The sequence below is a fragment of the Rhinatrema bivittatum genome, chromosome 7 (genome assembly GCF_901001135.1).
Source record: "Rhinatrema bivittatum chromosome 7, aRhiBiv1.1, whole genome shotgun sequence".
Classification (NCBI taxonomy): Eukaryota; Metazoa; Chordata; class Amphibia; order Gymnophiona; family Rhinatrematidae; genus Rhinatrema; species Rhinatrema bivittatum.
The window spans coordinates 32,568,309-32,585,216 of record NC_042621.1 but is presented as its reverse complement, the minus strand read 5'-3'; the positions used below and the strand labels follow the sequence as shown (position 1 = coordinate 32,585,216).

The window sequence follows — 16,908 nt, the reverse complement described above, 5'->3', positions numbered from 1 at the left end:
TCTCAGGTCGGCCAATAAAGCACTGCTAACCATACCCTCAGTCAGAACAGCAAAGTTGACCCAAGTGAGAAAGAGAGCTCTATCTTTGGCAGGACCATTATTGTGGAACACATTACCACTTGAACTGAGATTAATGAAAGAATTAAAACTTTTCAAAAAAGGCCTAAAAACTTGGCTTTTCAAAAAAGCATTTCACAATGAGAGCGATGACTAACAATACATACAGCTGAAAGTCACCAACAAAGGAAAATTAGTTCTTACCTGATAATTTTCGTTCCTGTAGTACCACGGATCAGTCCAGACACCTGGGTTGTGACTCCGCACCAGCAGATGGAGACAGAGCAAAACTTGACGGCTCCCTACATATAGTAAGGTGCCACCCACAGCCCCTCAGTCGAACGAACTGTCAAAGCAAACCAGTGCCCGACTAACTAACTAGAACAATTTTAAAAAACCAATTCAAACACCCCCTGGCTGGAAACCGAAAACTTCAGACCAGAGGCAAGTGGCATTATGCCAAGAACTGGAACAATTGCAGTACGAATAACCAAACGAGCGGACTCTCTCTCTCTTCATCGTAACGAACAGACGGGCGGGAGCCTGGACTGATCCGTGGTACTACAGGAACGAAAATTATCAGGTAAGAACTAATTTTCCTTTCCCTGTACGTACCCGGATCAGTCCAGACACCTGGGATGTACCAGAGCAAACTACCGAGGGTGGGAAGCAGAGAGTCCCGCTCGGAGGACACTCGCTCCAAACCCCGGCGCCTCAGACGCCTGTACATCAAGCCTGTAATGCTTAGTGAAAGTATGCAAGGACTTCCACGTCGCAGCCCTACAGATCTCCTGCGTGGACACCTGAGAAACCTCGGCCCAGGACGTGGCTTGCGCCCGAGTGGAATGAGCACGAAGCCCCTTAGGTGCCACCTTACCGTGCAGAAGATATGCGGAGCTAATAGCCTCCTTGAGCCAACGCGCAATAGTGGCCCGCGACGCAGCAGATCCCCGGCGAGGCCCGGATCAGAGAACAAACAGGTGGTCGGAAACCCGGAAAGGATTCGTAACCTCCAGATACCGAAGCAGAATCCTGCGAACGTCGAGCCTCCTTAACTCTTTCATCCCCTTGGTCATCTGATCCCCGACCTCAAAACCTGGAAGGTCCACTGACTGATTTACGTGAAACGAGGACACCACCTTAGGCAAAAAGGACGGCACAGTCCGCAGAGAAACTCCGCCCTGCGAGAATCGCAAGAACGGTTCCCGACAGGATAATGCCTGCAATTCCGAGACCCGACGAGCAGACGTAATGGCTACTAGAAACACGGTCTTCAAGGTAAGATCTTTCAGCGTTGCCCGCTTAAGAGGCTCAAACGGTGCTCCCCCAAGCGCCGAGAGCACGCAATTCAAATTCCATGCCGGACAAGGATTCCGTACCGGAGGGCGTAAATGCTTAGCCCCGCGAAGGAAACGCACCACATCCGGATGACATGCCAAGGACACACCGCGAACCTTACCGCGCAGACAACCAAGCGCAGCTATCTGTACCTTCAGGGTACTCCAGGCCAGCCCCTTCGAGAGACCCTCTTGAAGAAAAGCGAGGACCCCCGGCACCGGTGGACGTACCGGGTCCACCTCATGAGTACTACACCAGTCTTCAAAAACCGTCCACACCCTCATATAGGCTAAGGACGTAGACTGTTTTCGAGCCCTCAACAAGGTAGCAATCACAGCCTCAGAGTACCCCTTAGTCCTTAAGCGCGCCCTTTCAAAAGCCATGCCGCGAGACAAAAGTGATCCGCATCCTCCAAACAGACGGGTCCTTGGCGAAGAAGAGATGCGGCCCCGTGAAACCGAAGCGGAGGCTCCGCCGCCAGCTGAATGAGGTCCGCGAACCACGGGCGCCTTGGCCACTCCGGCGCCACCAGGATCACGTCCGCCGGATGTAACTCGATTCGGCGAAGAACCTTGCCGATCAGAGGCCACGGGGGAAACACATATAGCAACACGTCCGTGGGCCAGGGAAGTACTAGAGCATCGACTCCTTCTGCGCCCCGTTCCCTCCGACGGCTGAAGAACCGTGGGGTCTTTGCGTTGTGAGCGGTGGCCATCAGGTCCAGGCGTGGCGCCCCCCACCTGGCACAGATGAGGCGATACACCAAGTCTGGTAACTCCCACTCGCCTGGATCCAGCCGATGCCGGCTGAGGAAATCCGCCTGCACGTTGTCCACACCTGCGATGTGAGACGCCGCCAAGCCACTGAGGTGCTGCTCCGCCCAGATCATGAGCAACCTTGCCTCTTCCGCCACCTGCTGGCTCCTCGTGCCCCCTTGACGATTGATATACGCTACCGTGGTTGCGTTGTCCGAGAGCACCCGAACCGCCTGGCCCCGTATCCACGGAAGAAACGCTTGCAGGGCCAACAACACCGCCCTGGTCTTCAAGCGGTTGATGGACCACCTCGACTGCTGGCTCGACCACTGCCCCTGGACCGAGCGGCCCTCCGCAGACCACCCCCAGCCGAGCAGACTGGCATCCGTCGTCACTACCGTCCAGGTGGGCTTGACCAGAGACACCCCTCCTGACAGGTGATCTCGGGAGAGCCACCAGAGCAGACTGGCCCTGGCACAGGGCGTGAGAGGCAATGGAAGATGAAACTCCTCCGAAACCGGCTTCCAGCGGGAAAGTAACGCTGATTGTAACGGTCGCAGGTGAGCGAATGCCCAAGGGACCAGAGTGAGGGTCGACGCCATGGAACCCAAGACCCTCAGGTAATCGCAAACTAGCGGGCACCGCATGGACAAGAGATGTCGCACCTGTCGCTGGAGCTTGACCACTCTCTCCTGAGTCAGCGACACCAGGGCCCTCTCGGTGTCGAACAGGGCCCCCAGATACTCCAACCGCTGCGTAGGCTGCAGATGACTCTTGGACAAGTTGACCACCCAACCGAGTGACCGCAAGAGTTGTAAGACCCTGGCAATCGCCTGCCGACACTCGGCCTCCGATTTGGCTCGGATGAGCCAATCGTCCAAGTAAGGATGCACCAGCAGCCCTTCTCTCCGGAGCTGAGCAGCCACCACCACCATCACCTTGGTGAAAGTGCGTGGAGCCGTGGCGAGGCCAAAGGGAAGAGCCCTGAACTGGTAATGGCCGCCCAGGATGCAGAATCTCAGGTACCGGTGATAAGCTGGCTGAATCCCGATGTGAAGGTACGCCTCCGTAAGGTCCAGAGAAGCGAGGAACTCGCCCGGACGAACCGTGGCAATCACCGAGCGGATCGTCTCCATCTTGAACCGCGGTACCCGCAGGCACCTGTTGACGCCCTTTAAATCGAGAATGGGCCGAAAAGCTCCATCCTTCTTTGGGACCACGAAGTAAATGGAGTACCTTCCCGTGCCCTGCTGATCCTGCGGCACGGGAGTAATTGCGCCCAGGTCCTCTAGACGCCGGAGGGTGGTCCGGACAGCGGCGCGCTTGACGAGAGCCTTGCAGGGTGAGACGAGGAACTTGTCCACCGGGAGTCGAACAAAATCTAACGCGTAACCGCCTCTTATCACAGCGAGGATCCACTGGTCGGAAGTAATTCTGGTCCATGCCTCGTAAAACAAGGTGAGCCTCGCGCCCACGTAAGGTACGAGGGTTGGCGGCAACGAGGAATGGACCCGTCTCGTTTCATTGGGCCGACTTGGACCCCGAGCCGGACGAGGGTCCATCAGTCCTGTTGAACTTCTTTCCTCGAAAGGACTGCGACCAGGAGGATGATCTAGCCGATCCGGACCGATAGGACTGACCCGACCCCGTCGCCCTCTGTGGCCGCTGCCGGCGGTTAGACCGGAACCTGTTTCTTGCCGAGAAGGACGACCGAGGCCTGGGTCTATCTTCCGGCAACTTAAAAGCCTTATTCTCGCTCAGGAACTGCATCAGATCGTCCAGCTGCTTTCCAAACAGGAGCTTTCCCTTAAAGGGTAATGAACCCAGATGGGCCTTGGACGCCCCATCCGCAGCCCAGTTGCGAAGCCAGAGGAGACGACGCGCCGAGACCGCCAACACCATAGCTCTGGCCGATGTTCTGAGCAAATCGTGCATCGCATCAGCGCTGTAGGCAATCACCGCTTCCAAGTTATCCGCCTGAGTAGCCTCCCCTGAGGAGAGGTCGGCGTTCGCTTGCAGGACTTGGGCCCACCGGAGCCCCGCTCGCAGTGCAAAGGTACTACACATGGCTGCCCGCACTCCCAGTGCGGACACTTCGAAGATCTTCTTCAACTGCACCTCCAGCTTCCTATCTTGGATATCCCGGAGGGCCGTAGCACCCGTAACGGGGATGGTGGACCTCTTCGTCACTGCCGACACCGCCGCGTCCACCCGTGGAAGGCGCAGCAGTTCCAGAACGTCCTCTGGAAGGGGATAAAGCTTGTCCATAGCCTTACTCACCTTCAGCCCCAGTTCCGGGGTATCCCATTCCCGGAACAAGATATCTGAGACCGAGAAGTGCCAAGGGAAAGCAAGCGCAGGGCCCGCCAGGCCCAGCAGCACCGGATCCATCTTGACCCCTTGCCGGGACTCCACAGGTGGAGGATCCACGCCGATCTCATCCAGGATAGCCGGGATAAGGGGAGAAAGTTCTTCCCTACGAAACAGGCGGACGACCTTGGGGTCATCACCCTCCGCCGCCTGCGGCCCCTTGCCGGCTCCCGGCTGGGCCTGCCCCTCGTCCTCATGGCCCTCCTGGCCTTCAGGGGCTCCCGACAACGCTTCCTCGTCCGAGGAGGCGGTGGACGCCGACTCCGATTCCTGTGGGTCGCCACGCGGCTGTCTCTTTTCTCGTGGCCCACCCCGGGCGTCCCGGGTCCGCACGGCTCTCTTCCGGGGCCGGGAGAGCGCTTCCTTCCCCCCGGAAGCTTTCCCAGGTTTTAGACGCGATTTCTTATACTTTGCGAGTTTCTGTAGCAACAACGAGAAATCTTCTGAAAATGAGCCCTCCGATCCGGAGGAACCCTCCACCGCACTCGGGCTCCCCGACCCACGGGGTCCCGGGGGCTCTCCCCCCGAAATCCTGGGCTGTGGCGACAGCGAGGGAGGCTGGGCGCCATCTTGGAGTGCCCTTCTCGTGGCTTCCCTCACACTGGACAAAATGGCTTCCGTTCCCGCGCTAAGCGGGAACGGGTCCGAGGACGCGGGCTCCGAGCCTCCGGCACGCGACGGCGAACGGGCACCCCGCGATCGACCCTCCCGGGCGACCGCCAACGAGCCCTCGCCGCCGGAGACGCAGCTGGAACAGACCCCATCGCGGGAAAGACGCGCGCGCACAGAGCCGCATGCGCGACACGCTGACCCTCTCGGCATTCGCAGCGACGAACGGGCTCCCCACCCAGCGCCCCCCTTCCGCTAAGCGATCGCACTCGAACGGCGGAACGACGGCGAAGAGGGAGAGAGAGCCGGCGCCGCAAGGTCAAAACAAAAGAAACCGCTAAGTTTTTTTTGTTTTTTTTTTATACTTAGGCGCTAGCCGAGGTCCTGCAGTCTTCAGCTCCGGCGGGGGTGAGTGAACCGGGCTCCCCGGTGTCACCCCCGACGCTGCTGCCAGCACAGGCCGGGTCCTCGACCCTCAGCAGCGGCCTCGACCTGGAGGGGATGGTCCTCTCAGGACCTTCCACCCTCCTGGGAGGCTCCCCCGACGGGAGACTTCTATCTTCTTTATGTCTTCTTTCTTCTTCTTTATTTATTTATTTATTTTTTAAAGACACACTGCCCTAACTACTTAGGATTAAATACAAATAGACCCCTGACTGACTACCCCGAGCCAAAAAAAAAACACCAAGGATCCCCGAGACTGTGGGTGGACCTGCCCCATCTGCTGGAGACAGAGAAAGACTGAGGGGCTGTGGGTGGCACCTTACTATATGTAGGGAGCCCGTCAAGTTTTGCTCTGTCTCCATCTGCTGGTGCGGAGTCACAACCCAGGTGTCTGGACTGATCCGGGTACGTACAGGGAAACGGAAAATTTGACAATTTTATTATTTGTTACCCATTATTAAATATTAAATTGAAACAGTATACACATATATGATTATCCCAAAATCATATAAATGGTAACCCCAACCCATCTCTCATTTGAGTATATTACTGAACTATGTAACCGTTAAATATTGGCACACCATGGATAACCTAGAAACCTAACCAACCTATTTCGTGCCGAAATGTAAACCGTTGTGATGGTATATTACTAAATGATGGTATAGAAAATGTTTTAAATAAATAAATAAATAAGATGGTAAGCCCTTCCCTTATTCCCTGAACACTCTGACAGGATGACGAGCCCTCTCCTTTGTCATTTGCTCTTTATTTGGGTTTGTATTTCCATAGTGCAAAGTTCAGGTAGCTCTCACACCTATGCAGCCCCAAGCTCCAGATTCCATAGAACTGAATTCTTGAACAGACGTCAATCAATATGGCCAAGCATAGGGATGTGCATTTGTTAGTTTTGATGTCCATTCGTTTTGTGCATAAGCGCATATATAATGAACGGACGAATGTACGCACAAAACAAATGATAAGCACGTCCATTAGGCACCCACCATTCGTTGTGCGTTAATTCGTTCGATACTTGATAGGCGTCCAAACGAATGAAGCAAATGGACGCACGAATGCACATCCCTACAAACAAGGCTGCAGAACCTTCTGCAAACACCAACCTCCATTACATTTCCAAGTGCTGTAAAGGAGGAACTGAAACCTCAAAGGAAAATTGGTTCTTACCTGCTAATTTTCGTTCCTAGAATACCACGGATCAGTCCATCCTTCCGGGATTCTGCCTCCCTTCCAGCAGATGAAGACAGAGAAAGTTTCACCGGCACTGGCATATAACTTGGGGTGCCACCTGCAGTTCCTCAGTATTGACCTGTTCCCAAGCCAAGATGATCCCTATAACAACCTTAACTCAAATAACTTTCCACAAACGAGCAAAGGGAAAACAGGCTAAACCTCAACAGAAAACTGTTCACTCAAAAAACTCCAAACCAGGAGAATAAACTTGAAATCTTAAGCAGCTCTGCATCCTATATAAAACAGAATCAAGTCAGAAATACAAGTGAACTTTCCCCCACACAGGGCAGGACTCTGGACTGATCCGTGGTATTCCAGGAATGAAAATTTGCTGGTAAGAACCAATTTTCCTTTCCTGTTCATACCTGGATCAGTCCAGATTCCTGGGATGTACCCAAGTTTCCCTAATTAGGGTGGGACTATGAGAGTTCCACGCAAAGAACATTCTCACCAAAGCTAAGGGTCTCTGGGGCTTGGACATCCAACCGATAATGTCTGGTGAAAGTGTAAATAAATTTCTTCTGGCAACACCAGTTGACACTTGCCCAAGTCATCTGAGACCGAACTGGACCGGATGTCCCTTACATGGTTGAACGAGGTAATAAGTCAAGCTTATTACCTCGTTCAACCATCTTGCTATCGTGGACTTTGAAGCCTTCTGCTCTTTCTTAGGGCCACTCCATAGCACAAAGATATGGTCAGACACCCTGAAGTTATTGATGACTTCGAGTTAACTCAACAAGGCCTGCTTCATATCCAAACATCGTAGGTCTTTAGCATGGGGAGTTGTCGCGTCCAAATCTGTAAAGACCAGAAGTTTCATGGTCTGGTTCAAATGAAACACTGACGCAACCTTTGGGAGAAAGGAGGGCACTGTCCTCAGATATCCCAGAATCTGAAATCTTCAGAATGGCAATGCTTGAAGCGCCACAATTCTTCAGGCAGAACAAACACCACCTTCAAAGTAAGCTCCTTTATCGTAGCCCTTTTTAAAGGTTCAAAAGGAGCCACACGCAACTCTCTAAGGACTAAATTGAGGTCATGAGATATCTTTTGCACAGGACGCAGATGTTTCGTCCCTCAACGGAAACGAACCACATCTGGGTGAGCAGCCAAAGACCGTCTATGCACCTTGCCTTGCAGGAAACCCAAGGCCGCAACCTGAACAAGAGAGCTAAAGGCCAAGCCTTTTACCAAACCTTGTTCCAAAAATGCCAAGATGTGAGCTATAGAGGCCTGAGTCGAGGCTATTCCTTGACCCATGCACCAGGTCTCAAAAACTTTCCAGACCCTTACATATGATAAAGAAGTGGAAGTCTTTCTAGCCTGCAACAGGATGGAAATGCCATCCTCCAGATATCCTTTCTCTCAAATGTCTCCTCTCAAAAAGCCAAGCTGCGAGACAAAATCGATCTGCCCACTCTGAAAATACTGGACCTTGTTGAAGAAGCTTCTGTAAATGAGCAAGTCGCAATGGACCGTCCACTGCCATGTTGACTAGGTCCGCAAACCACGAGCGTCTTGGCCACTCTGGCATCACCAGAATCACTTCGCCGGGGTGATTTTCTATTCGTCTTATCAGGTTTCCTACCAGAGGGCATGGAGGAAACACGTAAAGAAGAATCCCTCAAGGCCAAGGGAGCACTAGAGCATCTACACCCTCCGCTCTGTGTTCTCTTCTGTGACTGAAGAATCGGGACACTTTAGTATTCTTCTACGATGCCATCAAGTCCAGATGGGAAGTACCCCACCGGTGACATATCAGGGCCATCGCCTCCTCCACAGTTCCCACTCCCCGGGATCCAGCTTCTGGCAACTGAGAAAGTCCGCTTGCACATTGTCCACACTGACAATGTGAGACACCACTAGCATAGCTGGATGCTGCTCTGTCCCCCTTGTCGATTGATATAAGACACCATGGTCGCATTGTCCAACAAGATGCGCACCGTGCAGCTGCTCAACGGAGGCAGAAATGCAGTCAACATGTACCTCACTGCCCTCATCTCGAAACGATTGATTGTCCAGGACTTCTCTTTCTTAGACCACTGCCCTTGCACTGACTGACTGGCATACTGCTCCCCAGCCGGAGAGACTGGCATCCGTGGTAAACACCATCCAGTCTGGCACTTCTAAGTCCACTCTGCGCCATAAATGCTCCTGACCAAGCCACCATGAAAGACTGGACCTGGTAGGCTCGAGAGACACTGGAAGATGATACTGCTTCGACAAAGGATCCCACCGGGATAGAAGCGAACACTGCAGAGGCCTCATGTGTGCAAATGCCCAAGGAACTAGCTCTAACGCTGAGGCCATAGAACCCAACACTTGAAGGTAATCCCAGACCATGTGCACCTCCGCATCCAACAATCTGCACATCTGACTCTGCAACTTAAGAATACGATCCTCTGTCAGCAAGACCTTTCCTGCCCTGGTGTCGAAACACGCTCCAAAGAACTCCAGAACTTGAGAGGGGGGTGAGATGACTCTTCGCCCGACTCACCACCCAGCCCAGCGATCTCAATTGCTGCAAGACTCGAGCCACCGCTTGAATAGCAAGGGTTTCCAACTTTGCTTGAATGAGCCAGTCGTCCAGGTAAGGATGAACCAAGATGCCCCTTTTTCTGAGCGCTGCTGCCACCACCACCATCACCTTGATGAATGTCCATGGCGCCATTACTAAATCGAAAGGAAGGGCACAAAACTGAAAATGCTTGCCAAGAATCATGAAGCGGAGAAATCTCTGGTGATCCAGATGAATCAGAATATGTAGATAAGCTTCGGTCAAGTTTAGAGATGCTAGAAACTCTCCCTTGCGCACTGCTGCTATCACCGAAGGTAGTGTTTCCATTCGAACACGAGGAACCTTGAGAGTGACATTCACCTTTTTTAAATCCAAAATTGGACAGAAGGACCCCTCCTCCTTCTTTGGACCCACGAAATATATGGAATACCTTCCTGTCCTTTGTTCCCCCACAGGAACCGGAACCACGGCTCTCAGCGCTAGTAACCGATCCACAGTTTCTTGAACTACCCTTCTCTTGGGGCCGAAGTGCAAGGGGACACCATGAACAAGTCCTGTAGCGGGCAGAGAACTCTAATATGTAACTATCTCTTATCAAGCTGAGGACCCACCGGTCTGATGTGATTTTGGTCCACTCCTCATAAAAGAGTCAGATGTCCTCCAATAGAAGGAAGAGAGGAGTGGACCAGCTTCACTTCTTTGGGTGGACTTGGCTCCACCAGAGCCCTGGTTGAGACCTTCTCTGCCTGGCTTTTTGTCCCCTCGAAAGGACTGGTTCCAGGATTGCTGCCTCCTGGCGCTTTGCCTCTGAGCCTCCACCAAGGGCCTACCAGGATGAAACCGCCTATTTGCTCGAAACTGGGACCGTCCCACAAAGGAATCTTTGTTACCTTTGGGCCTGTCTTCTGGCAACCTATGCCCTTTGGTCTCCCAGAGATGCTTCACGAGCTCCTCTAAGTCCTCGCCAAATAGGAGCTTTTCCTTGAATGGTAAGGCTCTCAACTGAGACTTAAGACCACACATCTGCCGACCAGTTCCTTAATCAAAGGAGCCTTCTGACCAAAACCGCATACATCATAATTCTCGAAGAAGCTCTAATCAGGTCATATATGGCATCCATTACATAAGCTGCTGCTGCCTCCAGACAGTCCATCTACTTAGCCTCTGATGGAGATAATGATCTTGTGGCCTGCAACTGCTGAACCCTGTGCAAACTGGCCCTCTGCATGAAGCTACTGCACACAGCAGCCTGAATGCCCAGCGCAGACACCTCAAATATCTTTTTGAGATTAATTTCCAACTTCCTGTCCTGCATGTACTTCAGTGCCGCTGAATCAGCCACAGAGATGGTGGTCTTTTTAGTGACCGCAGACACTGATGCATCCACTTTAGGAAGTGCCAACAACTCGAGGGTGTCCTCCGGCAATGGATATATCTTAGCTATCGCCCAACCTATTTTCGGGCCCGTCTCAGGAGTATTCCCACTCCCTGACCACCAGCTTTTTCACAGAATTGTGAAAAGGAAAAGCTTTTGCTGGACCCCTCAGACCATCCATGACTGGGTCCACTCCTGCTTGACTGGACTCCTCCTGAGGAACCTTGATCCTCAGCTCCTCGAGAACATGCGGAATTAAGGGCCACAACTCCTCTTTCTGGAATCAACACACCACCTTAGGGTCGTCTCACTCTGACACCGGCACCTGGCTCAACCCTCCATCCAGATCTGGCCCAACCGGACCTTTATCGGGAGCAGTTGGATCAGTGTCAGCCCTGGATGGATCCTGAAAGGCTGGAACCTTCGAAGTCCCTTCCAACTCATCGAAGTCAACATCCGGTCTGCCCAGCGCAGTCCTCATTCCGAGGATCCTGGACACCTTGCGCAAAACTGGGCCCCCAGAACTTTCAGATCTCTTAGCCAGCCACTGAGACCTGGACCCCTGAGCCTGGCCCGTCCTCCCGGCTGTCTTTTGCGCCAAACATGCTGCGTGCATAAGTAGTACAAATTCAGAGGAAAATGGCATGGGATCCTCTGACATATCCTCAGAAGGATCCCCTTCCTAACCCAAATTGGGCTCCCTCTGATTAAAAATGCCCTGCCCCACCAAAGACAGCGGAGGGGGAAGGTCCTCACCCCCCCCCCCCCCCGAAGCAGCCCAGAGAGGCCCTCAGCCCTGCAAAACATGACTGATATTCCCACACCTGGCAGGGAGGGGCGGCAGCCTTCAAAGACGCCTCTGTGTTTGTTTTAGCTTTAGATTGCGTTTCTGCGTGGAGTCAACGGCACCAATCCACCCTCCCCCTCGGAGAGGCATAGAGAGCAGAGCTCGGTGCGAGAGCAACGTGCCCATGCGTTGCCGCTGTAGTGGCATGCACTACCACTCGCACTAGAAAAGAAGCTGCACCAACTTTAGAGGCCTAACCATGCAGCAAAACAGTCCTGCTACGTGGCACTGTCAATCAAACCTCTACCACCCATGCACTCACTTCACGGCGGCTGCTCCAAGGACCCAAATGCAGCCAATCCGGCTGCAAAATCCTTGTCACTTCCCTTCTTCCTTTTTTTTTTGTAAACTTTACTTACATCAGAGGAAGCCTAGAAATACTTCCTTGAAAGAAGAGCTGCTGCAGAAGAATTGTTCTTCTGAGGGAGGAGGGAACTGGCCCCACCAGCTATACCCCCACTCCTCCCAGCGGCAACTGACCGAGACAGCCCAGGGTCCCTGACCCCCTGCTCGTTTCCCTCAACACCAGGAGGTATAGCCCCACCAGGCCCCGCAACCTCCTGGGAGGATAACTGAAAAGAATTTAAGATCTCTCTCTCCTCTTTTATTTTTTTTATTTTCCAGACTGCAGGGATTGCACCTCTATCCATCTGTTGCAGACAGAGAAATACTGAGGAACTGCAAGTGCCACCTCGGATTTTATGATAGTGCCAGTGCAACTTTATCTGTCTCCATCTACTGGGAGGGAGACATAATCCCGGGAGTCTGGACTGATCCGGGTATGAACAGGAACTAATTCTTACCCGAAAGAAGTGTGCAGTAATAGCATAAGGAAGGGCATAGGCTCGTGGGCATCTGTTCCTCTGTAAAGGAATGAAGGGCAGAAATTAAACAAACCCATGTCACTACATGTGTCGTTCAGCACCAATATTGCAACATTAGGTCAATATTCCGTAAAATAGCCTAAAGCACTGTTCCAGAGGTGGCTGGCCTATCGGGGGATCGAGCATCCCCCAGTGGACCGGCCACGTGTTATTTCCTCTCAGACTCCTCTGCTTTCCTTGTGGCTTAACTGCACTAGTAGTTAGCTCCTTGTCTTTGTGTGCAGATGTGCTGGGCTTCAATTTCAGAGGGAGCAAAGGCAGGCTGGTATTTGTTGCAGGTAAGTCAGCAACTTGATGACCCCTGCCTGCTGCGTATATTAAAAAAAAAAAAAAAAAGTTTAAACACTGCTTTTGTTACTGATTCCACGGCAGTGCTCTGTTTTCCAGTCAGAGCACTGCCTGCCTTTGGCCTGCCTCTCTTTGATGCTCTACTCGGAGCTGCAATGGCTTGGCCCCAGCTTGCCGCCTTGTCTCTCCCATCTTTTTTTTTTTTTTTTACTATCAGCCCCGGGGCACTTCTTAGGAAGAAAAAAAAGCAGTCCCTCAGTAATAGTGCTCTCTTTTCATCTGGTTGAAACTATCTGCTTGTAGCCTCCGAAATGGAAGAAAGGAAAGTGAGGTTGTACAAGCAGTGGCAGACAGCACTGTCCTGGGACAAGAAACTGAGTTTTTTTTTTGGCCTTAGTGTATCCTGTAAAGTTTAAAAAAAACAAAAAACTGCTGGGGTAGGGGAATTAAAGCAGGAATTTGAGGATTGGGTGAAGGTAAGTGTGAAATTGGGGAAGGAGCAAGCAGCCCTGGTGTTGGAGATTTTTTGGCTCAGGTCTGACAGTAGAGGTATATGCGTTCCAGATCACTATGTACCTCTCTAGGATCAGCTTGGTGTGCTTTGGGGAGTCATTGAATCACATGGGCCTGTTTAAAAAAAATCCCCGGGTTGATATTTTCCTACAATCCGCCCCTGACTGGGTCGCATTTTTCTATCCACCTCAGTAGAGGTGGTCTCAGACAGTGTTATACAGGAACAGTGTGTCTCCTAACAACAAGTTCCTTGCCTTCTTTTTTCCTGAAGGAATTTAGAGAAACCGCTCTGAAGATCTCACCAGCTCTGTGTTGGTGAAGTGAAAGAAGTCTGCACAGCTCAAGGTGGAGCACCTTCTCTCCTGACACACTTTGATGAGGACCGAGGGAGGGAGGCTCAGCAGAATCCTGCAGAAGAACATAGACAGCAGTGACATGATGGGCAGCACGGTATTTGATGAAGACAACCACAGACAGACAATGATCAATATAGCAGACACAGGGATGGTCAGATAAGAGTGCTTTACCCACAGGCACACATATTTGTTATTTTAAAGTTTTGTAATTTGTTTTAAATTTATTTTATGAATGCAAATTGTACTCCACATTGAACAAGATATTTTGTGGAAAGAGTGTATTCTAAATGAGTTTTAAAGAAAAAGAGAGAACAAGAAATGGTTCATCCGAGATGCAGGTAAATTTGTGTGTGAATAAGTTTCCCCAGACTGAGCGGCGGTGTCCCTGGCACAGGGCTGAGGAGGGCTTAGCACTTGCACTCATACTTTTGGATTTTCAAAAACAATACACAAATTTCCTGTATACAAATTGCACAATGTAGTTTTAGGGGGTAATTTTCAAAGCAAATATACACATGTAAATTCACTTTGAATTTTTCTGTAAGTTATGTGTGCTTCTGCCGACTCTTCGCTGGCTGTTTCAAAAATTGCATCCAAAATGGATAACAGTAGCATCAACTATCAAGGGTCATGTCATTGTGGCAAATGTACTACAGCAGACAAAATATGAAAGCTGGACATGTAAACGCATCTGAGGTGAAAAGAATCCCAGAAGGATGGGCTGTCCTACAAAGATTAATGGATAACAAGTTAATATGAGCTGTGACAACCTCCAGGTTGTCCTTATGTTTATTTAAAATCATTTATATTCCGCTCTACCCAGTAGGTTCAGGGAGATTTACAAAACACACAATTTGTGACATACATTAAACAATAACATAACTCAAACTAAAACGGATAAGCCTGAAATTAATAAAACTAAAAAGGCTTGGGTAACAAAATGCTTTATGCTACTTCCTAAAAGCACAGCAATCCTCAATTTCAGGAACAGCAATAGGTAGAGCATTCCACAAGCTTGGTCCAATTGCAGAGAAAGCACACTGCCTGGCTGAAACCAAATTATCATCAGCAGGAGAAGAAAATACCAGCAAGATCTTATCTGCAGACCTCAGTACATGAACAGGGTCAAGGGCAACAAAAGATCATTTAAATACTGAGGTCCTTCACTCCTCAAAGCCTTGAAACAGGTGTAATCACCTTGAAATTGGCCCTGTACATCCAGGGTAGACAGTGAAGTTCAGCTAATCGAGGGGTAATGTGCTCCTGACAAGGTTGCCCAGAAATTAGCCAAGGGTCAGTATTTTCCAACATATCTGAAGGGCACGGAGGGGATTTTTTGGTAGCCCAACAGAGTGCATTACAACAATCTATTGCATTCAGTGCAAATGGCCTGTATGAGATTGTTCAAAAGTCAACAACCTGAAGAATGTATTTCAATCTGTGTAATACCCTCAAGTTTATAAAATGCAGTTTTTAAGACTACTTGAATTTGCAATTTTATGGAAAGTTGGGAGTCTAATGTGATACCTAAACCTAAGACTTTTAAAATTATTTTAAAACTGAGCCCTTAATCTTTACTGCTGGGATGTCATCTGGACTTGCTCCCTGACTGATACACAGGATAGTAGAGTTGCTTACCTGTAACAGGTGTTCTCGGGGGACAGCAGGATATTAGTCCTCACACACAGGTGACATCATCAGATGTAGCCCCGACATGGAAAACTTATATCAAAGTTTCTAGAACTTTGACTTGCCATACTGGGCATGTCCACCATGCCCTATATCACGCATCCACGTGGGGTCCCCTCTTCAGTCTTATAACATAGAATTAAAATATAAATCAAATAGAAGAAACCCAACTCCATGAAGTGGCAGGCAAGTTTTGTGAGGACTAACATCTTGCTGTCCTCAGAGAACACTTGTTACAGATAAGAATTCTTCTTTCTCTGAGGACAAGCAGGATGGTAGGCCTCACACATGAGTGAATCCCTAGCTACAAGCTGCTCTCCCCATCATAAAAAGGGACTAACAGACAATCAAACCAGGTGCCAATGGGCACAATAATGGAGCTGTTGGTAACAGAGGGGGAGACAGCCTGAACCCAAACAATGGGCCCTAAGCGGGAGAGAATTAGGTTCTACCCTCAAACAGATTCCGAAGGCTAGATTGGCCAAACCTACTGTCATGTCAGCCATCCCTATCCAAGCAATAGTGAGATGTGAATGTGTGGAGAGAACTCCACGTCGCAGCAATACAGATCTCCTCCACAGGAACTGCTTGCACGTGGGCCACAGAGCTTGGACAGAATGAGCCTTGACATGACCCCCAAGATGCAGTCTCACCTGGGCATAACAAAGGAGATGCAATCTGCTAACCAATTTGATAGTGTCTGTTTGCAAATGCCCAAGCTATTCCTATCAAAAGAATCAAAAAGTTGGGTGGACTAACTAAGGCTTCTGTCTGCTCCAGACAGAAGGCTAAGGCTCGCTTGCAGTCCAAAATGTGCAGGGTTCATTCGCCTTGGTGCAAATGGGGCCTAGGAAAGAATGTTGGCAGGACGATGGACTGGTTAAGATGGAAATCTATCATCACCTTAGGCAGAAACTTAGGGTACGTACGCAAGACACCCTGTCATGATAAAACTTAGTGTAAGATGGATAAGTCACTAAGGCCTGCAGCTCACTGACCCTGTGCGTTGAGTTGATCGCCACCAAAAATATGACCTTCCAGGTCAAGTACTTCAGATCACAGGAATGCAGCAGCACAAAAGGAGCTTTCATCAGCTGAGCTAACATGACATTCAGATTCCAAGACACAGTGTGAGGCCTCAGGGGAGCCTTCAACTGAAGCAGGCTGGGTGTAACATCTACATCACGGTGGTATGTGCCAATTGCATTCAGATGAACTCTAACGGAGTTGGTTTTCAAGCCATCGTCCAATAGGTATAGAATGTAATCAAGCAGTTTTGTTTTTTTTTTTTAAACATCTTTATTGAGAAAAGGAAAATTGGTTCTTACCTGCTAATTTTCGTTCCTGTAGTACCATGGATCAGTCCAGACCCTGGATTATGTCGCCAATCCAGCAGAAGGAGGCAGAGAAAACATTCTAATGACTCTGACGTATACCCTGGAGCACCACCTGCAGTCAATCAGTATTGAGCAGTATTCAAAGCAGAAATTTAACTACTAACATTAACTAGCTATCTAAATAGGAAAACGGATTTCCAACTCACAAATCCTAAATGGAAGCAGAATCCCAAAAACAAATCTTGGGAATAAACAAGAAAATATTAAGAAAAATAGA

The 16,908-nt window shown here is 50.3% G+C and overlaps 1 protein-coding gene across 1 annotated transcript in view; it reads right to left on the bottom strand.

Moving 5' to 3' along the window:
- FANCA (FA complementation group A) overlaps positions 1–16,908 on the bottom strand; it is a 522,319-nt gene that overhangs the window by 59,767 nt on the left and 445,644 nt on the right. Inside the window, exons 33-34 of the mRNA XM_029608211.1 lie at positions 13,552–13,657; positions 12,368–12,427 (exon numbers count right to left, since the gene is read on the bottom strand). Coding sequence (XP_029464071.1) covers positions 12,368–12,427; positions 13,552–13,657 — 166 coding nt within the window. The remainder of the gene's footprint in view (positions 1–12,367; positions 12,428–13,551; positions 13,658–16,908) is intronic.